At 38.2% G+C, this 27,414-nt stretch overlaps 1 protein-coding gene across 1 annotated transcript in view; it reads left to right on the top strand.

Annotated features, from left to right (window-relative positions):
* Window positions 1-19,818, top strand: part of chsy1 (chondroitin sulfate synthase 1) — a 57,242-nt gene extending 37,424 nt beyond the window's left edge. The window contains exon 3 of the mRNA XM_052561219.1: window positions 16,990-19,818. Within this exon, the coding sequence (XP_052417179.1) occupies window positions 16,990-18,588 (1,599 nt within the window). The 3' untranslated portion in view covers window positions 18,589-19,818. The remainder of the gene's footprint in view (window positions 1-16,989) is intronic.
* The last annotated feature ends 7,596 nt before the right edge of the window (window positions 19,819-27,414 follow it).

The raw sequence follows: 27,414 nt of genomic DNA, 5'->3' as shown, positions 1-27,414 counted from the left end.
CTGTGCCCAAAACTCCCAGCGTACCTCTGGCCTGCTACACGCCTGCCCCTTAAAATTCACCGGCCTCTGTTACAATGAATTAAATTTGCAATTACCCTCTGCAGGAGCTCAGAAGAGGGCATGCGGACAGGAAAGAAGCTTATCTCACGTCGTGCCAAAGCCTTTCCTGGTTCTTCGTCAGGCACAGCGAGGGTCTCATTGTGCTGCGTACGGCCGAGGCTCACATGAACACCGATAAACATGATTAATTAGGCTTTTCTTTTGAACCACAAAGATCCAGTGGAGCGCAGTTAGTCATGCAGCCTTATTAATTTCCCCTTTTTATTTTCATGTGAAGAAAACTTGGTTCCGCTTGTGTTTTGAGAATCAAGCCCAGTTTGTAGTAAAAGTTTTATTAACCAGTATTTCTTTTTTGGTCAGTTCTTAATAAAGATAGGACTGAAGTTAAAAACTTTAGAATTTGTAATTTATTTATTTTTTTCAAAAATGATTTGAAATTATATTTTAATAATAAAATACATAAAAAGAAAAAAGTTATAGGGTTTTAAAAAATTTAAATGGTTATTATAAAATATGGCCTACATTTTTCTATATTTTTCTATTAATGTTAGACATGGTTTATTAAATACGGTGTATATTATTATAAAATACAGTATTTAGTTATTATATTATTTAATCATATATATGTTTATATTTATTTATAAAAGTTTACATGTTTAATAAAACAATACATATTAAAATATAAATTGTTTTTATATGTTAAGTTAAATTATAATAATTTATATTCTGTTATTATTTAATCATACAATATAGTTTATATTTATAAAAGTTTACGTTTAATAAAAAATAACTGAAGATTAAAAGATAAATACTGTATTAAATACTATAATTTTCACAATTCTGTTGTATGTTGTTCAGTTGCTTTGACACAATCGGTTTTGTTTAAAGCACGATCTAGATGAAGATGACTTGATTTGACTTGTTGATATAATATGATTGACACCTCTTGATTCTGACTGATTCACCAATTGAATTGCTGGCTTTGTTATTAATAACTGTACTAGTCATGTGAATCATTTGCATATTGGAAAACTTGTTGTTATGTGTTGAGGGAAGGGAAAGAATAGATGAAAATGACTCTTATTGTGTGATTTCACTGATCCCAGTCTTTCTCTCATCACAGCTTAACTATAATATATAAAGCGAAAATAACTTCATCTGCTTCTGAATAGCAGTGCAGGCAGCCTTGCCAGTTTGTCAGGTTCTGATGTTGTTGTTCATGCACCTTAGTTTTGCATATTATGTGTTTTTTGGAGAGAGAGTGGTGACAGAATGTGTTTGTGTGAGAGGGACAGTCATGTAAATCCATCGCTAGCAGTCAGACCTCCATGTCCTCATCTTGCACTATTACCATCATCATTTTCAACAGCTGCCACCATCTGCAGCCTTTCCCAGAAACTCCTCCCCTTTTTCTGAAGATTGTTATTTTTCACTATTTTTCTCACACATGCATATTTATGTCATATAGCTTTTTCAAACCATCTTGTTTTAAAGAAAAAACGTTCAAAAATAATAGTAATAATTTAAAATAACTTATCTATTTGAATATGTTTTCATGTAATATATTCCTGTGATCACAGCTGAATTTTCAGCATAATTACTCTAGTCTTCAGTGTTACATGATCCTTTAAAAATCATTCTTATATGTTTGAGAAGCATTTTCATATAATTATCAATATTGAAAACAGTTGTGCTGCTTCATATTTTCGTAAAAAGCAGTAATGCATTTTTTTCCTCAAAATTGTTTTTATGAAAAGTTAAAATGAACAGCATTTATTTGAACTTGATTTGCTCCAAGAGTTCTTTGACTGAATCGAACTAAATCGTGGCTGCAGACGGAGATCAGACTTTCCTGCAGCAACGTCAGCGACACCTGCACATCTGTTGAGTTGCTCTGCAGCTGTTTTTGCCTTAGATTTCAGCAACTTTTCATTAATAAGTTCCTGGTCTAATTAGCAGTTGTATGCAAATGTGATCCTCTGTATGCAAACATAACTGCACAATGATAAAGTTTGTACTGGGTCTCAGTAGCTCACATCCAAAGACTGTTGTATAATCATTGGCTGTTATTAATGACAATACTTTGGTAGCCTAGAAAGGAGTTGGTTTTCTGTTCTGAAGCAGGAGCGCTGTCAGCGTTTCAGGCTGCAGATCCAGGGTGTGTGAAACAGAGGCCGTTCTCTTCATCTCCTGACATGTGGCTTTGGTGAGAGGAATCAGCTCAGCACATGTTCATGGTTTCAATCAAGCCTCTGTTTCCATTTCATTATACAACTAGCCAGTAAGATGCAGCGCTTGCAATATGCAGCAGCAGAAGTGGTTCTTGTTACTTGTAAAGTTCGAAATTTTTTCTGTATCAAACTGACACAAGTCCACCGCAGCAGTGATTCAACCAATGACCGTTTGAAACCTGTTTGAAAACAGTCATTATTTTTGTGGCACAGAAATTACATGATATACCTGCCGAGAAATGAGTGCACAATGAGTGTATTCTGTTTTTGGAAAGAGTTTATAGATAACATCATGTGATTTGATGTTATCTCTTTTCGTAGCCTTGTCACGTCACATTTCTCATCTTCTCACACCAGACGAGGAACTGAAACTATTAGATTTCACTGTCTTTTTATCAAAGGATTCCGGTTGTCGCAGGGCACCATTTTTCCTCAGCGCTTCACGTTCCAGTATGTGTGTCTGTAAGTGACAGCTATAATCTTTCAGCTTTGTCTAGCTTGCAGCTTCATATAAACACAGCTTCCATTTGTGGTGGTCCTCCCATGGTTTACACTTCCATTCTATAAACCTAACGCTGGGCTTTCCAAAACAAGACTTTCTGATTGTGGGAGTTTGGGAGTTGTTTAGGTCAGAGACGCACTTAAACAGATTATATGTAATTGGGAAACTCCATTTCCCTCTTTGTTTCACTTTAATCATTTCTGTTCTCCCAGCAACTTCTGTCTAAACACCCATAATCCAGTTCCTGTCACCGTTACTCTCTCCCTCCCATGGGCGGCACCTCTCAAGCGAGGCTAACGGAGCGCCAGTGTGCCACAGGCTTGCCGCAACTTTCCCGGAGACTGTAATCACTGCCCTCAATAAAATAAAAAAAAGGACAGACAATATCAGCTATGGCTTGAACATGTTGTTTGAGGGAGGCTTTTGAATCCTGCTCTTCGCTGGAAGGTTTGAATAAGGTTTTATTGGTGTGAGCCGCCCAGCTATAAAAGGAGAAGTGATGTGAATTCACTTCTCACTTGTCTCTGAATTGTATAACCGGTAGTTTTGGTCCTGGATGCTGATTGGTCAGAACACTTGTTCATAGCATCCATAGAGAGCAACAATTCACTTTGGCAATCTACTAGTAGGAAGGTAATATTTGAAAGCAATAAGACTGTTATATGGTTTAAGTTATTGCAGAAGAAGTTTCTGTTCATAGATATCCGAATCTGAATTGGATTTGATGAGATGAAAAGACTGTACTGTAAAATAGTCAAGAAGAGACAACATTCTGAGCACATGGCTCTTATGAGATGGTTCTTTTTGAATCAGAACCACACAGTGCCACCTGATTCAAATGACTCATATGAACTGATTGTTTTCAGTGAATCAAAACCATGCAGCTTATCCAGTTTAGTTTGATTCATGAACAAATGATTCCTAAATGAGCTGGATCTTTTTAGTGAATCAAAACCACACAGTTAAACCAATTCAGTCTGATAAAAAATAACATTATGAGCTGATTTTTTTTCAATAAATCAAAACCATAGAGCTTAACCAGTTAAGTTTGATTCATAAACAACTGAGTCCTATGAACTGCTGCTTTTTAGTGAATCAGAACCACACAGCACAAGTATTTTAGTCCAACTGACAAACAATTGACTCTTTTGAGCCAGTTCTTTCCAGTGAATTCATATTCGGTCCAGTTCTTTTAAGTGACTAACAGTGACCCAACTTTAACTAATTTAGTCTGATTCACTAACACGACTATGAGCCGATTCTTTGAAAGAATCACTCAAAAAAATCTCAAGCTGACAAGAATTACTGAATAAATATCTGACTCACTTTCTGAACTGCAGGCTATCATTACTTCCAATGATGTCAGGCTGAAATTGAACGGTTTTGTGTACTGAAGGTTTGTGAAACTTAAATCACTATCATTACTGAGTGGTTGTTCATATGAAGATTGGTAGTTAAAGATCATTTGATTTTAAATGCTAATTTAATAAAACACGTGTTTAGGCTATATTTACATTTTACTTTATTCACAATACAGCTGCGCCTCTTGACCTTAATACTTGGGTTATCAGAGCTTTGCAAAGTTAGTTGGTATTTTAGCCTGCAGTATCTTTTGTGAATTATTACCAAAGAGACAAAACCTGACATTTGTTCCTGATTGAGTTCCTCAACCAACACTGTTCATTTGGTCACAGCAACTGACGATGTTTGTCTTGTGCAAAGCAGCAACAACAAAAGTTAATGCGTCACATACGGCACACAGAGGTGTTCCTGCAGGTCTTTGGCTGTATCTTTCTTCTGTCTGTTTGTCGAAAGCACTTAAGCGTCATCAGAGCTGTGAGGAACAAAAGGGACTTTAGCTTATTAAATAACGTGTCTTAATGCAGTGGGCGTGTGGGTTTAAGGCTCTCAGATAGTCGTTCATTGGACTGTAATGCAGCTTAAGACGTTTGTGAGCTTGGCTTTATTGCCGAGTTCACTGTAATCCATAGCATTCTGTGCCCTGTATACCTCAGATACGGACTAATATGAGACGTACCTCTTCCTCTGCCAGGCTGAATTTGCCTTGTTGGTTTGGCACACTTGCTTTCTTCCCAAACTAGTGAACTAAAGCTGCTCATTTTTAATGAGAGGTGTTTTATTTATTTCAGCTTTATTTCAGTTGCTAAAGTTACGGTTAAATCAGGAAGTTCATCGGTATGGGGGAAAAAAAAAGAAAGGGAGTCGTTGCCAAGTACTCTCATAAATCTAGTTTGATCTGTTGAGTTTATTGCGTAGCGCCTCATCCCACCATGAAATGTAGATGTAATGCACCATTGTACGGCGTTATCTCATTTCCTGCGTCAACTCTGAGGTTTAATGTGTCCATATTGCGCTGAAGTTGTAAGTGATAAGCCATTTATGTCTGAATAATTCCTGTCAACCAGACTAAACGTGATCTGATCTGTTTGAATAGGAATATTACTGTCAATTTGCTCTTTTATCATGGTCAGATACACTTCAGTTTCATTTCAAGATAGGACTGGGCAGTATATGCATTAATATAGATGTCATTTTTTTGGAGTGCTCTTAAAAGCATAAAATGAAATCTCATATTGTCAGAATTTTTCATCCTCTCTTACAGTTGTTTATGAAATACAGCTTTGATATAACATTTCTCTATAGGGGAGAAAATCGGAGAAAAAAAAAAAAGAGGAGAGAATCTTCAATATTTTTGTTTAATAGAAGTCTCTTATGCTCACCAAAGCTACATTTTTGTTTTTTGGTTTATGTAAATATATTTTAAAATAATTTGAATTTTCAGCATCATTACTCCAGTCTTCAGTGTAACATGATCCTTCAGAAATCATTCTAATATACTGATTTGCTGCTCAAGAGCACACATTATAATATTTATATAATTTTATATAATAATTTATATAATGTATAATATTTTAGAGCATTGCCAGTAAAAGTATGTGCATTTGTTTTCTAAAGATTAGCAAAAATGATTAAATGAAGCCTTTTCCCAATGCTAGATGTTGTCTAAGGCTATGTAGATGCTTCCTTCCAGTGTTAATTAATAGAGACATTGATGAATATGAAATAATAATTTAGCTTATTTTGTTGGAAAAAACAGGCACATCTTGTCCCGTTCTCCTGTACTGGCTATGGACATCGACTATTCAGTGTTTTATGACTTATACGCCTGCTCTTGTTTGCAGTTTTTCACACTGAGCTTGGCAGCTGGTATATTGGTTTTGCTGTTCGGTGTGACCGTGTGGAACTGAATGACTTTAGATAGTGCCTGATTAAAAGCGTAAACAGTGCTGTGCTCGAGCTCTTTTACACAAGGCACTGATATTTATTAAACAATAAGCTGGTGGAGGTGAAGCGTTACAGCAGTTTTACCACGGCTCACGGTGAGCTGGGCTGTAAAACCACTGTAATGCATCACCTGCCGTGGAGTATTGCTGTTATTAAACCGCAGCAACAGCAATGTGAATTCATTAAAGAAATAGTTAAACCTTTGCTGAAAATGTACTTGCCCTCAGGCCATCCAAGATGACTGAAACAGTTTGATTTCTGAATATTACACTGCTCTGTCTTGATTCTGATTTGATCACTTAACTGCATATTTGACTGTTGCTGATGTTTCAATTTCAACTCATATATTTCATGTCCATGTGTAGTACATGTGAAAATTTACAATCATCCATTCATTGACGAAAAAATGAAATCAGTTCTGGGTGATACAAGACCCAGTGTTTGTTTTGATGTATTTATCCCTGCGTGTTTATGGATATTTTCATGCGTGTGTGCTCTTTGGTATCTCTGTGTTTTTGAGCCGGTTTAGCTGGGTTGCTGTCACATCTGGATGGAAGCCACTTCAAATAGAGATATGACATTGAGATGCGTGTCCTCCACTCGGCAGCAGCCCAAGCCTCTGGGCTTTTGGATGTAAGAGCTGCTGCTTCATGCTTTCAGAGAGTAGAGTTGGGCTTCAGGGTTCCTCAGCACTCCACTGTGTCTTAGGATGGCTTCGATAAAGAAGGTTTCTCACAGAATGTATCTGCACCAGAATTTGTATGCCCATTTAAAGTAAACTTGAAATCATGAAATCAAAACATTATTTATGCTGTACTTTTATGCATATTTCTAGTCTTTTCACTCACTTCAAACACCTGCTTCAGCACTTGCTGATTGATGGACTAGCATTACTCAACCTTACTTACTACCTTCCAGCAACACTACATTCAGTAAAGGTAAAATGGTAAAAAAAAAAAAATAGTTAATTTAAATGGAACTGGAATTGGAACCTGAAAATTTCTATACTGTAATATATGTTGAATTTTGACATTGCCAACCTTTAAATTAAGTTGACTGTAGGTAATAAACACTATTGAGCATTGAGTAGTTGAGTATTATGCAATTTTCCTTACCATCATTTTTTAAATAGTAGTTTAATGATTTTAATGGAACCGGAATCAGAACCATAACCGTTAGGTGAAACCGTAACCGGAAAAATTCTAATGATTTCCAACCCTAATCCCATTACAGAAGTAAAATGGATTGCAAATAGTTTCATAATGACCTCTAACTCATCATTTCCTTTTTGATATTGTGCCTCACTTTTGTTAGATTGGTCAGATGCAACAATAACATAATTATGAGTGTTTGGGGTTTAAATTTAAATGGTTCAAATATATCATTTCATCATTAAAAATTCATCATCATCATCATCATCAAAACCCAAAAGGAAAAAATCTTTGAAGCCATCATAAGTCATTTTTCTCTACTGTTTTTGTTTCCTTTGTTTTGGTCTGAATCTGACTTGATTTATACGCTGCCGCTTTGAAATCCACATCAGACACGGCTTTATTTTCTTTATTCATTTTCTAATTACAGACTGTTTTTGAACAATGTTGGCCGCCACAAAGCAGGTAGCTCCTCTTCTCCCTCTACTTCCTGTCCTACTCTGGGGTTCAATAGTAACCTCGTGTTGAGATGGAATGCTCTCTGTTCATAAGTCATATTTTCCAAATTTGTGCTTTTTCTTATTTTTAATGTCATCTCCCTTTACTCCCGCAGTCTATTAGATTTACTGTTCCCTCTGCAACTGCCAGCGGTGGAAATCTGACTTACTGCACCGTCCCACCGAGGGTCAGGCATGGTTATTACAAATTGAAGAGCTTTGTAACTCAATTACCCAAAACAAAAAGGACAGTCTAAGTATACTTTCTATCAGTGGACGGGATGGCAGGTTTCTTTGTATTATAGTAATTTAGAATTGAATTGGAATAGCACTGGCGCTGCAGACGCAATTTCGCTAAGCACAGAATGAAAAGTCTCCATAATAAAGTAATGCAGAGGAAAATTGAACAAAGAGACGCTCGGGTCTACAACTGAATAGATGAGGTCTTGAGTCTAAGTGGCCCGACGCGACTAGACGACAAGATGGCCCTCGGCAGTAATGATGGTTTAACGTCACCACTTTGGAAGGCCATGACAAAGATTCTTCTCGCAGGGCAGAGCAGATTTAGGATGCTCTGATGCAGACCATTTACAAACATAGAATTGTAATAGAAGATTTCATTTAAATTTAAGTAATTTTGCATAGATTGAAAAAAAAAAAACAGCTTTTGGCATTTGTTGATGTCCCATGATGCCTCCCAGAGTTCAGCTACAGCTTATTGTATTATTTATTTTTAGTTTATTATGTATGATTTAATTCGACATAATTTTTTCATTGATTATTAATAATAGAAATGTAGTATGTTAAGTATTTCAGGTGTTGTTGTTTTTTTTTTTTACTTTTAATGAGCTTATTTGTTTTGCATAAAAAAAATCCTGTAGAGAAAATTAATTTGCTAGTTTACTATGTGTATAATTTACTCTGATCAGTTCATTTTGGAATTGACGTGACAGGAAACGTGTTAATTAATGGCCATACAGAGTATTGGTCTATAATGGGTCTGAAGGTGAATTTCTTCTGTCTTCTAGTACTGGGTAGTTTACACACTACAGCTTCAGTGTGGTCTTGAGTCTGTTTGAGACTCTTCTTGAGTCGATATCTGCATTAGTAAACATCTGCTGTAATACACACGCCACTGTTGTAAAAGACCAAAGCAATTAAACCAAGTGTGAAAATAATGTTTGGTCATCATTATGGCCTATTTGGGTTTCTTATCTGAACAGGATGCAGTGCCGGATGTTATCAGTGTGTTTAACAGGAATCTCAGACCGAATGCTCTGAAAAGCCCCGGGCTGCACTTTAACCCTGCAGCTGTAATAGTTTCCGTGTGCGTGCGTGCGTGTGTGTTGCTTGAGCTCTTCAGGAGACTCCTCTCAGCTCTCTCGCTTGCTCTCATATCTCTCTCTCCTCTCTCTCTCTCATATCTCTCTCGCTCGCTCGCTCGCTCTCTCTCTCATATCTCTCTCTCTCTCTCTCTCTCTCTCTCTCCCATCTCTCTCTCTCTCTCTCTCTCTCTCTCTCTCTCATATCTCTCTCTCTCTTTCATATCTCACTCCCCCTCACTCTCATATCTCTCTCTCTCTCTCATATCTCTTTCGCTCGCTCGCTCGCGCTCTCTCTCTCTCTCTCTCTCATATCTCTCTCTCCCTCTCATGTGTCTCTCTCTCGCGCTCTCTCTCTCTCTCTCTCTCTCTTTCATATCTCACTCCCCCTCACTCTCATCTCTCTCTCTCTCTCTCTCTCTCTCTCTCTCTCTCATATCTCTCTCTCTCTTTCGTATCTCGCTCCCCCTCACTCTCATCTCTCTCTCTCTCAAATCTCTCTCTCTCGCTCTCTGTCATATCTCTGCTGATAGTATTGTATTCACTGTATACTCTAGATATGTGCCGTGGAGTATGATAAGAGTTGATTGATTTGTTTTCCAATCCATCGAACACCAGTCTAGATGGATGTACACAAAAAAACATACAATTCATAATACTTCAGTTAAAAGCAAAGGCCTTAAATCTTGTGAATTAAATGTATCTTGTTGTTTTATGATTTTTTTTTTCTCTATTATGGAACTGGATATACACAAACAAAACATTGTTCATAACCAATTAATGAAAGTGTCAAAAATAAAAATAAAACAGATTGGTAATGCTTCAGTTAAAAGTATTTTTGCAAAAGTTCTGACTAAATTGTGGTTGGATGAGACACATTCAGAGATTTTATGATACAGAATTAATGGAGTTTTCTAGATCTGAATCGATCAGTATACAACGTTTGTTGAACTTTATGATCTTTTATTGATTTATTATGTGTTGTACATGACGCGTCTATCCTTCCTACGATGACCTAAAAAAGTTGCTTCCATCTGATTTTATGATTAGATATGTATATTACGATTAGATATGCATAAAGTTTGTGGGAAGAGAAGGTTCTTTTGTTGTGGCTTTTAAATCGAAATGAAGAGGGAAAACTCTGTCATCACAACACTCCTGACTGTAATGAGAGCTGCGTTCATACGACAGCCGATGACTGGTTTCATCTTTGTGCTTTGTTCTTGTGCATCTGTTTTGGTTACAGTAGAATTAGCCGTATTAAATAAATGTGATTTTGATGAAAGATGCTTGAATGCTGTTAGAAGTTGCTCAGTGTGTTGTACTACCTAACGTTCAAGTCTCGAGTGTGAAAAAACTTCCCAGAGTTCAGCCCCAGCTTATTGAATTTAATTTATATTTTTATTTTCATTTGTTAAATAGACAATAGACTTTTACTGTTATTTACCATTTCATAGGTATATTAGATAATATTTTCAAAGATGATATTTTGTTCTTGTTATTTTTATTTACGTTTATTCATTTTTTATTATATTAAATTAATTATTATAAAATTATTTTAATAGAAAATTAGCATGTTATTTAGTATTTCGGTATTCTCAGTTGCAATTATATATTTTTTTACTGTAAATGTACAAAATTTCATTTACTTTTTTTTCATTTACTAGTGGTTTGCTGCTTTAGTTTTCTTTCATTTATTTTATTGTTTTATTTTCGATAGTAAAGAACCTCGTTTGGCATCTTTTGAGCTCCCATGACTAGATTTGCGCTCTGAATGCGTGTTTGTCTTGAAGCGCAGCGGTGGAGGGAGGTCAGAGAGAAGTCTCTGCTTTGAGTGGTCTCTGAGTGCGTCAGCAGATGTTTAATGAGGAGACCCTGTCCCGCTCCGGCGCGCTTTCTTCTCTGCGTGGAGCTGATCAGCTGACAGGTGCTGGACGATCTGCGTCAAGCTCCATGAATCGTTCCAATAAAGAGTGCAGTGACAGAAGTGTCCACCTCGGCTCACCTTCATTACCTGCTGAGAGCGTCCTTTGTGACAGACCCCCGCTCCCCCTCAGTGGGGCTGATTATTGGCTGAATGATCTGATCCGCAGGCATTAATGGACAAATCGTTGGCTTTTTATTAAAACTCAATGGTTTGGTTACTGAGGAGCGTTTGAGGTGGAAGAGATTTACACAGTTTCTCCTGTTCGTGGAGTGTATTAGTAATAAAAAGTATGTTCATAACAACAGTTTATTAATAACTGAAAAAAAGAATAATTCCCTATGTATTTTGCTTTATTCTGTCCCCCAAATTTACATTGTTTACATTTTTATTAAATAAATTTTTTTGTGCACCATAATTTTGGTTAAATTATGTTAAACTGAGCAATAAAAACATCTTATTAACTGAAATAATAAATCCTGATTATTGAAAGTTGTTTTTTTTTTCAATAATCGGGCCCGAAATTATTAGTATTCTTTTTTTCTTTTACATTTTTCTGTATTTAGGGTTAAATACAAATTAACTTTCAATCAAAAACACAGTTTTGTTTAAAAGGGATGTTTAGACATATATTTTTTATATATAAATCGTGTCTGCAGTAATTCATCAAATGATGTGAAAACAGTGTTACTAAACTAATTTAGGTGGATGTCAGAGCTGTTACCTGATTTGCATGATCATTTTTTTGACCTCGTCAATTTCTGGCCGAATGCATGTGCTCTTTTCTGCTGATGAGACACCCGGTGACCTCCAGAAGCAGACGGGCGATCCTTTGGCACATCCTCACACTCTCATTCTGCTTCAAGGACGTTTCTTGTTCTCCGTTAAGGCTTTTTCACAGTGATGTTATAATGCTGATTTTGAATGGGTCCCAGTTCAGGCCCAGAGCAGAGCCGCCGTCATGCAGCGACAGCAGCGCTGAAATCCTCTCTGAACCACTCACCGTTTTATGATGCTAGGAATAAACCTTTAATATTGTTAGAAATGTGAATTTGTGTGACTTCTCAAATCGATAACCTCTTCACTTTTCACTTTGCATTTCTTTTTGTTTTTATTGTCTGTTTTATTTTCATAGTTTTTTATTGCTTTTGAAAAGGCAAACAACTAAAGTATCTTTTTCAGGATGAATATTTTCTTCATTTTAAAATTAAAGATGTTTTTAATACTTTTTTTGATTCTTTAGTATAGGTACAATTACATGATTAATTATTTTAATAATAGAAATTTAGTTTCGGTATCTCAGGAATTACAATTATTTTTTGATTTTTATTTTATATTTGATTTATTTACTAAACTTTAATAGCATACATTTGATGTTATTTAGCATTTCATAGCTAAGATTACAAACTTTATTTATTATTTTAATAGAAATGTACTTAAGTTTATGTAAGTTTATGGCTGCTTGACTGTTACAACATCTTTTTTGGAGATGGCCATTAGAAAGAGGCTTTGACCATGATTGCATTGGGATTTAGATTTAATTATTTTTTTTTTTAATGCAGTTTTTATTTATTTTTTTACTTAATGCATTTATAATCAAAAGTTGTTTGGGACCAGTCCTGCGCCATCACGCATGATATATTTGAGAGAAAGACTCCATCTGTTTTTGATGCTCACCAGCAGTGTGAAGAACTCCTCCATCCATCAGCCCTGACACGTGTTTAACATCAGGAGGAATCGCTTCCCATTAAATAGTGGAAAGAATTACCGTTGTTTTACTTCGCAGTCCTTTGAGTTAACAACTCTGGCAAATGTTCCAGCACAAATGGATGCTTTTAATTCTCTGTCTGGGATCTGTGGGGAAGTAGTCACACATATATGACTCTGATGCAGTCTGAGCTGTGGTGCTGCTTGATAACTCTCACTGGCTCTGACGGGTTTAATCACATCAAGTCACAGTAAACAACCCTGCCCTGCACTTCACTGATGCTACCATATTAACATGCAAAAATAGTATTTTATAAAAATCATCAAAACCACTTATGTAAAAAATTATGTAAGTAATCCCTTAATTTATAAAGCATTTACTCCAAATTCACCACAAAGTATTTGAATTTACTCCAAATTCACAAAAAAAGAGAGAATTTTAATCAAATATAAAATATTATATGAATATAATGTTGTAAATATAGTATTCTAAAATAATGCATAAAAATGGCAAATTATCTGATGCATTATTTACTTCAAATTCACCATTAACAGCAAAAATGTTTTAATTGGGTTTTTGACAAGGATATTTTTTGACACTTAAATGAATTGGCTAAATGGGTACAGTTATCAGTCAATGCATTCAACTTAAAATGCACATTTGCATATGCATATAGCAGCTGGTGTAGTTTTATCAAAGCTGTTTCTGTGTTTTCAGCTTGGAGATTAATACAGTATCTAATTGAAAGTGAGTTTTAATATCTTATGCACCACATTAATCTTCTTTTAAGGATACTGAAAGCAGGTTTACTCCCAACCCACGCCAAATGAACAGTGAATGTGCTTAAATTAGTCCTTATGACTTTAAATGAGGGAGCAGCTTGTTAGCAGATCACTCCTTTAAATTATAGAAAAAGGAGAAATAAGTCCCGTTATCTCAGCAGCTGCAATCTGAAGCCGGTAAGTCAAGCGTGGCGTGTTATCAGAGCTGTGGACGGATTGAATCTGAGCCGTAATCTCACATCACATGCTCCAGCGGCGGGATGTGCCTCTCCATGTCAGATTTCAGTCTCATGCTTATTACCATCCCGAACAAATCCACCAGTCAAGCAACACTGTCATAATAACAGAGAAGAAGTCACGAGAGTCAGCTTTACGTCACAATCAAACACAACCGAGAAGGAACAAAAGACGGAAAAAGCTCAGCATTCAAAACACATATTCAACTGAACGAGGATAAATAGGCTTGATAATGACGACATGTTGACTTTAACATGGGCCAAACAACTCTCCTGCTGTGTTTGAAGAGAAACAGATCGCATTAACCTTCAGCAGGAGAAGACAAACATTCGTCTGTGAGCCGCTTTCAATGCATCATGTAATTGAGTGATTTGGCTTACAGGTTCACGATGCAGTATATAGAGCAGGCCAGCTGAGATTATTGCCCTCAGCTAACAATCATTAAAAGATTATAGAATTAACTGAGCTTTGCTTTAGCCAATTAATATTAATGTTCATTTCTCCTGGGGATGGATGGGTGAACGGATAGATTATAGAATTTCTAGAATTAATTGAGCATGACTCATTGCAAATAAATGTTCATTCCTCTTTCATAAATTCCAAAATTAATATTTTTGGGGTTTTGAAAAGAAAAAAATGTTAATAAAACATCACAGTATATTAAGTAAAAATTTAGTAAATATTATGAAAATATATATACACACACACACAATGCAAAATGTGGATGATGGATGGATGGATAGATTGATAGAAAGATTTACAGCCTTATTTATTGGCTGCTTGTATAGCTTGAAATATTATTATTGTTCTCATATGTAGAGCCTTTTGTTGTGGTTTACATGAATAATTCTCATGATGACAATTTCAGTCTTTTGGATGAGCTGTTCTTTTAAGGTTTTCTCATTCGAAGCTTCTCTCTTCAGCTTCCTGTTATGGGCTGTAATGGAAAGCCGTCAGGTCCTGACAGAAAGCAGACTGATGCTGTCAGCCGGCCGTGTGCATTTATCTGTGGGAATTAAGTGATTGTGTCTTGTTGTAATGTATTTGTTTAGGCTTGAGGAGGGCCCGATTACAGCTTGAGTTCATTTCTCTGGCATCCTCCATTACAGGGACATGTCTGCTATCTGAATGTCAGCGCAGTCTAAATGTTTTCATTTGTGTCAGCTGCTGTGCGCAGAACTGCAGATGGGAAAAGAGCATTGTGGGGAATTGAGTAAATCCATCTCATGACCTAATTGGAGGCGTGATTCTAGTAGCATGGTAACCTTTCAGAACACCTATAATACCTGTATTTATAGCCCACAGTCATGAAAAACCTGTAGACATCTGGGAATTTAAAAAATGTAGGCCTGGAGGAGTGATTCCTGTGAACTAAAATTGAAAGTCACAGAAAACTTGCATTTTTCTCGGCTTTAACTTTTTGTGAGTGCGATCTCATCCAATATATGAATGTGAACATGCACTATTTAACTATTGCTTTTAAATGGAAACAACAACATATATGTAGTGCTGTTGTATTTTATATTAAATAAATTTTTGATAATAATTAAATTCATAGATTTGTTTGATTACATTATTCATAAATTGACTATAAATTATTTATAAATTTTTATCACTTAAAAACCACATAGCATGGCAACCACTACATTTTATTTGGAAAATCTGAACACTTTATATACCCTAGAGTACCAATAATAAAAATGTTATACCCCACAGTCATGAAAAACCTGGAACTATCTGTGAATTTTAAGATCTGTAGCCTTGAAATAGTCATTACTGTGAGTAAAAATTGAAAGTCATGAAAATTTCTAGAGCGAACTGCATTTTTCTTGCCTCTTTGTCAGTGCAATCATATCCTGTATTCACATGCTTCAATTATCCAGTAATCCAGAGTGGGAAAGTTATGGAAATAATTTGGTCAAAAGGTTTGAGAAGCCTCTATTATAAAGATGCACTATGAGTGGTTTTGAATGAGAGCTTCTGCTTAAAGACTAAATCTAAGGGGTTGCTTTGGGGCAGAGAGACGCTCTTGTAATTTCATTAATAACACTGATGCTCCCCGTCCTGGCATGTGAGGACCAATTTTGAGTTTGAACCAACCTTCAGTTCCTCTCCAAGTTTTACTTCTCTAGTTCTGCCTCTATTCGTAGACGCCACTCATCACATCAATAGCCATCGTGGAATTTTTATAATGAGGCATAAAGTGCCTTAAGAATAAAGAAGTGATCCGAAGTCGGGATAATCATAGGCTAGCTAATGATGACGATGTGTTCCCACAATCCTGACTGCTGCTGAGAAGCGTTCTCAGGCTTTCTGAGGTCAATCTAACCTGCTTATTGGCACCATGTTCCTCTCACACCCTTATTACCCTTTCAGCCAGAGCCAGCAGAGCTGCAGTTTGGAGCACTTGGTTTTGCCTTCAGTGATTGCAGGTTATTACTTGGTCCACAAATGATTCAACATACTTGTAGGATATTGTATCTGAGAACGTAACTGGTTCTGAGTTTTTGCTGTCTTTTTTTGATGCCATCAATTTTGCCAGCTTCATGCCTTTAAGGCACAATATACTCAATGTCATTTAATGGCTGCAACAGATGGCATGAAAGTAGCACATCATTATTCTCAGAATGGACAAATATCAACTGATCTATCATTACTTACATTATGGCATGAGTGATACTATATAAGACTTATAGGATATATTGGCCACTCAGCACTGTAGTTTATAGTAACTGCATTTTTTTTTTTTTTTACCTATAAACACATATATAATTATATATATATATAATTTTTTTTTAAATATTATTTACTATTTTTATAGATATACATTTTTTTTATTTGTTCTATTTTATTTTTTGAAGAAGACAAATAAATTGCTTTAAAATAATAATAATAGTTTCTCTTGTACTTTTGCCCTTGTGCATATGTGTATGAATTAAATTACAGGACTGGCCTGGAAATGGGTTAGTTGGGTCTTGTGACTCTGTGCTAGTGATGGTATCACCTTCCAGACTCCTCAGAAAAGGCCTTGTTCTGTAATCTCACCCATGTCATGATATCGCTTTTGATTCCATGATTGGTCTGTGGGACACTTTCCAACCTTCTCCTGTGTCTTGAGGAAAACTCGCTTCTTTGCATTTAATTTTGGCCCTTTAATTAGAAAATAAGTTTACTTTCTGCCCATTCTTGTTTTTAGTTTTTAATGATCTGCACAGTTTAGCCGTTATGATGTCTGAACCACTCATCAATACCCTTTTTCTCTTTTTCAGATGCAGCAGCTGTTCTATGAGAATTACGAGCCAAATAAGAAGGGCTACATCCGTGACCTCCACAACAGCAAGATCCACCGGGCCATAACCCTTCATCCCAACAAGAACCCACCATACCAGTATCGTCTGCACAGCTACATGTTGAGCCGCAAGATCGCGGAGCTGCGCCACCGCACCATCCAGCTCCACCGCGAGATCGTCCAGATGAGCCGCTACAGCAACACTGAGGTGCACAAGGAAGACCTCCAGCTGGGCATGCCTCCGTCCTTCATGCGATTTCATCCCCACCAACGTGAGGAGGTGCTAGAATGGGAGTTCCTCACGGGCAAGTACATTTTCTCCTCCTCGGACGGGCAGCCTCCGCGTCGTGGCATCGACTCCTCGCAGAAGATGGCGCTGGACGACATCATCATGCAGGTTATGGAGATGATTAATGCCAATGCCAAGACACGAGGAAGAGTCATCGACTTCAAAGAGATCCAGTACGGCTACCGAAGGGTCAACCCCATGTACGGGGCCGAGTACGTATTGGATCTTCTGCTGCTCTACAAGAAGCACAAGGGGAAGACCATGACTGTTCCCGTTAGGAGGCACGCCTATCTCCAACAGACCTTCAGTAAGATCCAGTTCCTGGAAGACGAGGAGATGGACGCCCGAGTCCTGGCTGCCAGGATCAACCAAGACTCTGACTCGCTGTCCTTCCTGTCCAATTCTCTCAAGATGCTCGTACCATTCAAGCTGAGCGGCCAAGCCGGCCTCGAACAACACGAACCCAAAGATAAGAAGATCAACATCCTTGTGCCCCTGGCAGGACGCTACGAGATCTTTGTGCGCTTCATGGCCAACTTCGAGAAGATCTGCCTGATTCCCAACCAGAACGTCAAGTTGCTGATTCTGCTCTTCAGCACAGACAACAACACGGAGCGCATCAAGCAAATCGAGCTCATGAGAGAGTACCACATGAAGTATCCCAAAGCCGACATGGAGATCAAACCAGTTTCCGGATCATTCTCCCGTGCTCTGGCCCTGGAGGTCGGCTCGGCCCACTTTACCAATGATTCCTTGCTCTTCTACTGTGACGTGGACTTACTGTTTACCCCCGACTTCTTGAGCAGATGTCGGGGGAACACCATACTTGGGGAACAGACATACTTTCCCATCATCTTCAGCCAGTATGACCCAAAGGTTGTCTATGCGGGCAAGGTGCCCAGCGACAACCACTATGTGTTCACCTCCAAAACGGGCTTGTGGAGACACTACGGTTTCGGGATTGTCTGCGTCTACAAAGGAGACTTGGTCAAAGCAGGTGGCTTTGATGTCTCCATCCAAGGTTGGGGACTGGAGGACGTGGACCTCTTTAACAAATTCGTCCAGTCTGGGATCAAGCTGTTCCGCAGCACAGACACTGGCATTGTGCACGTCCACCACCCCGTAGTTTGCGACCCCAATCTCGATCCCAAGCAGTACAAAATGTGCCTGGGATCCAAAGCGTCCTCACACGGCTCCACGCAGCAACTGGCGGAGCTGTGGTTGGAGAAGAATGACCACGGCTTCCGAAAGATCTCAAACTCTAATAACGAATCAATGAGGACAGAATAATAGACACGGCAAACGCACACCAACCCACCCACCTGTCTGTCTTCCTCTTTATGGTGTTTTTTTTAACTACCTTATTTATTTTTTACAGAAAAGACTTCTGTGGATATATTTTGAAATAAGAACTCGTTTTGTAAAACTGTACAGAAGCAGCTCGACACTTTCAGACTCTGATCTTTTTTTAGCAGTGTAAGGAACATTGATCTATTTTACCAATCCAATACTGTGCATTATTTTTATGGCACCTCACGTACAGACTGCTGTGGACCTCGCCGGAAAATGCGTCAGGATGGAAGAGGGAGTTTGGACACGGACATGTGGTGTCTGGCAAACAGTAAATGTTTATTTGTGAATGTTTACAGAGAGCTATGAACAAGTGATTCATCCTTGGGAATGGGGATCTATAAAATAACAATCTTAATTGTGACAATTAAGGGCCATTGATCAAAAGTCGCTTCTTTTTTATGGCTTTTGATTTGTTTTTTTTTCAGTTTATTTGTCTGGGGGATTCATTGCAACACTGTTTTGTTTCCATTGATTTTGATTTATTTTTTATTGACTTCTGTGAATGAAACTGCTGGATGTAGATCTTTCCAACTCATTCCCACTGTCTAATTTATTGAACGTTTGGTTTCGTACGATATTGGGCTGAGGTTGTGTATATTAGAAATTGTATAACCGTCATTTCATGGATAGTGTTTTTTGTTCCTCTACGTTTTCCCCTCTCTATCTCAAATTGCTTTGATTACCAAAGAGTTTTTTTTTTTTTTTGCACAGTTGCTGTAGGTGATTTTGTTTTTGACCGTGCTTGTGTATATGCGCGTGCGTGGATGTCCGAATTCAAGACCGTGGAGGGGGAAAAATGTTTGAATTGTAGGAAATAGGACGGTGGTACCGATGACCAGTTTTCTATTCTACATGGCTTTATGAACACATGTCGACAACAAGCCACAAGTTTAATTTTCGCCTGTTCATTATTTAAGTTTTGATATGGTTGCATACAGGCCATTCTCCTGTGAATGAGCCACACACTCCATTGAGAGAATCGGCCCAAACTGCCGCCTCGCCTTCTGAAACAAATCCCGATCTCCCACAGAACGCTTGTTTCTTGTCTTTTTTTCTTTTCTTTTTTCTTTTCTGGGGATTTTTCACACTTCAGTTCTCTGTTAGCCCCCATTCAACTGGGACAAATGTTTTATATTTAATAAAATGGAAAATGCTTATCAAAATGAATCATGTTTTGATTTCTATGTCCAAAATGTGCCATGCCTTTAGGCCATTTTGTTTGCCTTTTAAATTGCTTATTAGAGCATCCAAATGCACACTTTTAAAGAAACGTTTCAGATTCAGAAATAAGTTGAGATCTATTGGTAACTCACAAACAGATGTTTACTGTAGTGCACTATGTATACGTGACAAGAAATTCAGTGCCTGCATGAATAATTCCATACAAACCTATTTGATGTGTAACGTCATCTGAATCATCCTTTTAGCAGCAAAACCGCTTTTTAGTAGATGCTTTATTCAAAGTGACTTATGCAAGGATAAAAAATACATCAGTGAGCATTTTTCCTAGGAATCAAAGCTCTGACGCTAGTAAGCCTGTTTGTGCAATTCTTGAGTTTTCTCAAGACCTTTACTGGTATCAATGCCAGTATCTTGCGAAACTTGCCAGGCTTACAAGCTCGATGTCGTCATTAAAGGATAGATCTGTTGGATTTCACTTTGCATAAACAATGTAAATAAATGATCTCTCACAGCCTAAAATATATTATGACTTCCATTGTGGGCCATGGCTGTTTTAATGAGTTGCGAAATTATGCTTTCAATAGCTCAACTTGTTTTAAACCCAGAACACGACTACAGTATGTGATCCCATGTTGTGTTGCAAGCATTTTAACCCAGATTTTCTTCTTCCCGAAAATGCAAATCACACTGTACTAAACCCCCCAAAATTTTATTTTATTTTTTTATAACCTTTTGGAGTATTTCTCCCCACCTATTACACTTGTTTTTTTCTGTTCATAAATAAGCAGCATAAAAAAATGCTTTAAATTGTCTCATGATATTATTATTACCAAATCTTTTTATGGTCTTGTTTTCTTTCAATTAGCTCAGGTTTCGAACTTTGGTTCGGTAGGCCTTATTAATCGGAGTTTATGCACCTGTGTAAACTGAAAGAAAACAAGTTGACCGTGAGATTGAATCCAAGATTTGGTGATAAAATCACATACATTTTTATCAATTATACCAAATTACGAAATTATTTTCTGCACAACACGAGAGTTCATTAGAAAGAGTGAAATTCTATTTTAAAAATGACATTGTCTTAAAAATCTTCCCAAGCTGTGACCTGGTAGAAGAGTTCAGAAGCGATGAATGGATGGTAACGGGCAAACATTCCAGGTAATTATAGGAGGCCCCAAAACTGCAGCGTCCAACAAGCATCACCTTCATGAAACGCAAGTCTTCACGCACACATGTGGAGAAACTCTCACGTAGGTAAAAGCCAAGACCTGAATCAAATCAACTTTCCTGCTGCTGACCATTACTCTATTTAAAACAAATAAGCTATACCTTTTTCTCCGCACCACAAAGTCAATGCTATTGAGAGATCTTATTCATTTCTGTACTGGCTCTGTTCCAAAACCTTGAAGGCTGCCTACACTGAGTGCATTTTAATGTGCTTTCGCCATTAAACCTGTGCCAAAATGTAGGCAGCATTGTTATGTTACCTTAAACTTGCATTGCATGCATCTTAAATAGAGAACGTTTTCCCATTGCAAGAAACTTGAATCAATGCAAGACGGCAGATGAACTGAGAAATGTTAGTTGATAAACAGAAATAAGTTCATGCTTTTTGAGATTATACTCTGTCATTATATGCCTCTTCTGAGGACTGAAACGGTCTCTTCTGTCGTGTTTCAGGTCAGATTCGTGCTGCCTCAGAAGGCAGTAAGCAGCTCACTAGCTTTTGGAACTTATCCCATGTCTTTACCATTTTCCTCCAGTGTTACTGCCCTGAGAGTGGATTCTAATCTGCTTTGTGGTTTTCTTTTTTCCTGCTTGAGTTTGAATCACAGCACCTTTTGATGACAGCCCTGCTCGATAGTCCGTTTCCCTTTATACAGGACTATGATTCGGCAGATATCTCTGCGTTTGACATGAGCAGCCTGTGTTTCGTTTGACCCACTGCTCCTAATATTTCCACACACACACCTTTAAAATAACATTGCTTGTGTGTGAAACGGGGCACTTGAGGAATGAGCAGGTTTAGAGGTTTTGCCTGCGAGACTGAGAAGAGTTTTTGTCTGTATTTGAATATCTGTGGTTTACTTAGCGAGTAAACCATGCTCATTAAATACGTTTATTTTCTTTCTCAACATTTAGCTAAATCCAACACGGTGATACCATACTGAGGTTAAAATTACACCTAGTTATACTTTTAATAAAGTGCTGTATTAAAAGTCAGTTCTGTTAGGTATGTCTGTAAACTTACTTTTTAAAATCTATCTTATTTTAAATATTTTTTTTGTGTAATTTAATATAAAAATATATATATTTATAATATAATATAATATATAAATGCTATAATTTCTAATAAGTTTTTTTATATATAAATATTTAGATTTATATGTTTTATATTATTATAAATATATGTGCTTTCTAAATAGATACTTATCTACCTAACATTTCTGTTCTCGCATGTTGAGATAAATGACTAATCAAGGCCAAAATCATAATCGACAGTGATATTAGACCCAGATATTCAATAGTGGTCTGTCATCACGGGTTTTTAATTTTAATACATCCCCAGCAATTAAATACTTGGTTACATTTTTGATTGTAACCACAGAGTCTTTAACTTATAAACATCCATTTAGCCCATCAAATGAATACTTAAAGTAAATCTTCCACACACATGCATCGTATAAAAGAGTTTCTGAGAACATCCTAACGTTACGCAGCTGATAAGCTTTAGACTTTATGGAACAAACTCCTGTTTTTGTAAATAAGTTTAAGTCGATGTGCTCATTGAAAAGTCAAACATTTCCGTAATAAAACTGAATGCTACGTTTGTTAGGCTGCCATCTCATTTATTTGCATGAACATGAATTTGCAGTTTTATGATGTTCATAGTTGATCTGCTGACCAGTGTTAGACTGAATGTTCTGGTTTAATGTGTTTTAGTCGTGACCTGACTGGCCAGACAAGCTGAAACCAGATTAATAATGGTGGCTGGAGCTTGTTAAGTCTCGCTTGAACAGCAGGCCATTGGTTTTAATGTGAAACAGTGCTGTGTCATCACCTGGCTTTCAAAAGACCAAATATTACCCAGCCATGATTTTTCCTGGCACCTTGCTGCCAGTCTTTGGCGTGAATCTCTCTGGCTTGGTTTACAGCTGCTGCTGTGAGGTGGATGTGTTTAAAAGAACAGCTAAATGACTAGCTTCTGAAGTCCTTAACTGACACGACTACTTCTGATCTGTATCAAACTAAGATTTTTATTTCTTTGGTGGATGATGTGGCCAAGTGGTTAAAGATCCAAGCTGGAAAAAACATTCTAATTCAGTGAAAAATGACAAATGTTCCAGGGTGACCATACTTCCTATTTTTCCCTCTAAAATGTCCAGGTTTTGGCTTTGTTTTCCTATTGTTTTCATACTTGCTGATAGTAAAGACTGAATTTAGTTTGACCAATAGAGTGCAGGTATTGCACGAAGTCAGCCAATTGTGGTGTAGAGAAGGCGGAATCTACAGAGAATGATCAAAACAATCAAATAGAGTGGGGGAACTATGACGTCACTCTACAGGCGGATCGGCTGCCTATTTCCATAGGCTTTCGGATTATTGCAAAAAAATAAGCTCTGTGTTCACCCATAGTTCATGAAACTTGCACGTTTTGTCCAACAAGATAATTTTTACAAAATAATATAACCATGATGAACTTTGAAGCCTAAATAAAAGCACCAGAACTTAAAAGCTAAACATAGGCTATAAACAAACTATAGCACCAAGGTCGCTCGCATTCAGCATCACCACCACAATGCTTCCCTCAACTTTTTCAAACTTATTTTTAACGTGTTCAGCGAAAAGGATTTACTCTGTGTATTATTTTTAATCCACACTACATGAACCTTTTCATATAAACTGAAATAAATACAAAACTAGAGCCAAACTAAAACTGAAATTATAATAAATAGTATAGTGAAAAAAGAGAGGTCTGCTCAGATTGGCCAGCTCTCCAATGCGTTGTGATTGGCTGAATTCCTCAAGCATGTGACGGAAATGTTACACCCCGTACTATATGGTGTCTCATGGAGCGACTAAACAAAAACATTAAAACTTATTATAAACTAAGTATTTGTTGCATGCAGTGGGGACATAATTATGGATTGTAATTACAATACCAGCAGTTCTCAATTTCAGTCCTTGTACCCCACAGCTCTGCATATTTTGCATTTCTCTCTTTGTTAAAACACCTGATTCAGATAATCAGCTCATTAGAAGAGAGCTCCGTGCATAAACTGTGTTCCCATTGACATCGTCCCTAGCCAGGCTGTATCCGATAACTCTAAAATGTTGCCTTCAGAGGGGAACTTTCAAGGGAACTTCGAATTGCGTCCTCTAGGGGTCGCTATGGGGAACAGTATCCCCACCACACCATGCTGAGGGGAGTGCAGGCCAGAACCATGGTGAGCACATTTCCATGGGAGTTGCCCCTGGGACGATAGACGGCTGTCTGTGACATTATCTCTTATCGCCAAAGGCCTAGGCTATATACCCAAACTTACCTGTTAGGGCAGACTCCTGGGCCCGGGGTAGAGCTCAAGGCTTGAAATCAAGAATAGATTCCTTTAAAGGGATACGACCAAAAGCCTAGCATCATACTAAGTCTTGGCCTGTCTCACAGGGGCTACCACTTGCTCCTGCATAAGCTTGCTGAAGGAACAGTCTCAACAGATCCCTAGCAGCAACACCGTTTAAATGGGTATCCGGAGGATACATAGGTGGAGTGATGAACTGGGGTTTTACCAGCTCAAGAAAGGACACGAAGCAATCGCACAAAACCCTTACTATATAAGATTTTAGAAAAGAACGCAAAGTACCAGCATGCGAACTTACCAGAGTATGGATTTTAGAATGTGTGCAAAGACTTTACATGTACACTATATTGGATAACGTTCTAAGGGGCTCTCGTGGCACTCTGAAAGACCAGCTTATAGATGGAATGGTACATCCCAAAACCAATATGTTTGAGAGTCATAAACTTGATCTATGGTATAATGCTGGAGTGGCTAGCAGTAAATAGCTAGTTGAGGGGAGGGGTAAACACCCAGCTCTAAAATGAGAGGGAAGCTCGACCTACTGCATGTTCCAATGCTGGATCAGCTAGCAGTAATTTACTTAGCAGAGGGTTCAGTTCTCAATGAGAGAACCCAATGTCCCAATGCTGGATGGATAGTAGCAGGTTACCTAGCTGAGAGACCATAAACCCAGCTCTCATCGCGAGAGGGTGCTCGATCTACAGCAGGATCGTTAGAATTAGAAGGGTAAGCTAGCCAAAAACTCAGCGCATCAGAGCACATTCACATGATTCTGCTGGTAACAGATGCTCTGGAAAAACAGAGAAGTCAACTCTTAAATGAGAGAAGAACTCTGAATTCAGAAAGGAGTAGTGCACTGATAGGTACCCCTTTTTGGTAAAGGGGAGCACTGCTAACCTACCATGAGAACAGCCCATGTAGCGAGGAATTCAACTCCCCAGAAGGAAAGAGAACTCGAGCGCCTGAAAGGAAGCACCATGCTCACAATATCCCTCAGTGCTGAGGGCAGTGATGCTTCAAAATGTGCTTCAAAGACACACTGGTTGAGTGGAGCCCAAGAAACAGGGGTCTAACCAACTCCGAGAAAGGGAATGAAGCTCATATGCGTAACCTTTACCATACAGGATTTCAGAAAGTGCACAGAGTTTTGTGTGCACACTTACCACTTCTGTGGATTTTAGAAAGTGCGCAAAGTGTTCAACATGCGCACCCACCACCATATGGATTTCTTAAAAACAGAGCTAAGCGTGTGTACTTACAGCTTCCCAAGCATCTGTTCACAGATACCCAGAGGTACTGAACCGAATGGTAGAGGCAAGCTCAAATACAAATACTGAGACAGCTGTACACACGAAGGTTCTTGCAAATGCCACTTATACTTCCCACTTGATGCTTCAGCATGAGGGGTTATCCTTTAGCCCAGGATGACCTAGCTGGACATACAGGACATTTTGCAGTGCCGTGCCAGGGGCCTGATGATCAACAAAACTCCCGCAGAAGCCCATGAACTGGCCCCGTGATCCAGGAAGCATGAAGCCGGATCCAGGGCTAACATACTGGCTGGACACAATACCGATGAGTGAAGTAACACTGCAAGTTGAGCACCCGGTTTCTGAATCCAGCCAGAGGGGTGCTCACAGAGGACCAGCAAAGGGAACTAACTAAGTTCCTACCTAACCTTGGTCAGGTGGAGAGATTGTGGCTACAGGGGAATTAGGAAGAAGAAGATAAGGCATATGTTAAACCCCCCAAAGGAAATTAGAAGATACTCAAGTATCACAAGTATCCGGACAGAAGTGCTGCCGCCTCGTCTTAATCACATCTCTTATCTTGTGACACCAGCCTTCTGTGCCTGTTTCTGATCCTTTGTACAGGCTCAGACCTGGACCTTCGTGGAATGAAGGATCTGAAGGCAGCTGAGCACACCTTCACCTCCCTGAACTTCTCAAACACGGTCTCAACAGAGGTATCGAAAAGTTTGAAAGGAGAGATGTATCCTAAAAGGCTTACATCTTGAGAGAAGATGCCTCCCCCATGGAGAGATAGCAGGGTAGCTTCTCTTCAATAGGTGGCATTTTCTCATAACCATTCTCACGCATCCCCTCGATGTTGGCATAACCATTATGCTGGAATTTGTGGATGCGGGACGAGAATGGATTCTATTAAGTATTTTACATTTTTTCAAGACTGAGTTCAGTATAATGTGGTTATCTGAGATTGAGAAGGACATGATATTAAACCATCTGTCAAAAAACTGCAGACAGACCCACACTATACATTTCCTATATAAACAAAAGGAAATTACTGTAAGGGAGAAATTTCCCATCAGATCCTTTCCATGTTTTCACCGATGTAATGCACAACATGCATTCAGTTCCCGTGGGAGCCTAACACGCAGGTATCAAAACAAAGCCTCTGGCAAGAAACATACACTCATAAACGATGTACGCTTTAAACAAAACAATCAGTGAAGATGAAGAAGAGGATGATGTGTTCTCCCGGCACCTATTTATACTATAGTTGCACTGGTGACTAAAAAAGTGTCGTCATGGTCTGTTGCCGGCCAACATGTTGTTGTTTTTCAATGTATACTTCAGACACTGTTTACGACGAGACATTCCCCATAGCGACCCCTAGCGGGCGCAATTAGAAGTTCCCTTCATAGGGAACCACTGATTTCTAGTTGTGTCCTCTTTTGGAAGACCAAACAAAGTAGTGTCGCTTATACAACGAAACAGCACCTCCAAGATATTGTGACGGCGGCAACAGAGATAATATTTTTTTTATTTGCGTGAACATTTGTGCAGTGTTATGCAAATCTTTCCACATCATGACGTAGATATGTGGGGGCGTGTTAGAATGAGACATTTTAGGAAGGCGTGGATGAGTCTTAACTTTTATAAAGAATATCCCTTTCGATTTTAGACTTACTTTAGACTTTGAAACTTTACAGATCTTCTTTATGCACCAAGAGCTTGTAACACTCCAAAGAGAAAGAAAG

This window comes from Carassius gibelio, chromosome B7, assembly GCF_023724105.1.
Source record: "Carassius gibelio isolate Cgi1373 ecotype wild population from Czech Republic chromosome B7, carGib1.2-hapl.c, whole genome shotgun sequence".
Lineage (NCBI taxonomy): Eukaryota > Metazoa > Chordata > Actinopteri > Cypriniformes > Cyprinidae > Carassius > Carassius gibelio.
The sequence above is the reverse complement of the archived record's forward strand: the minus strand, read 5'-3'. Positions and strand labels throughout refer to the sequence as shown.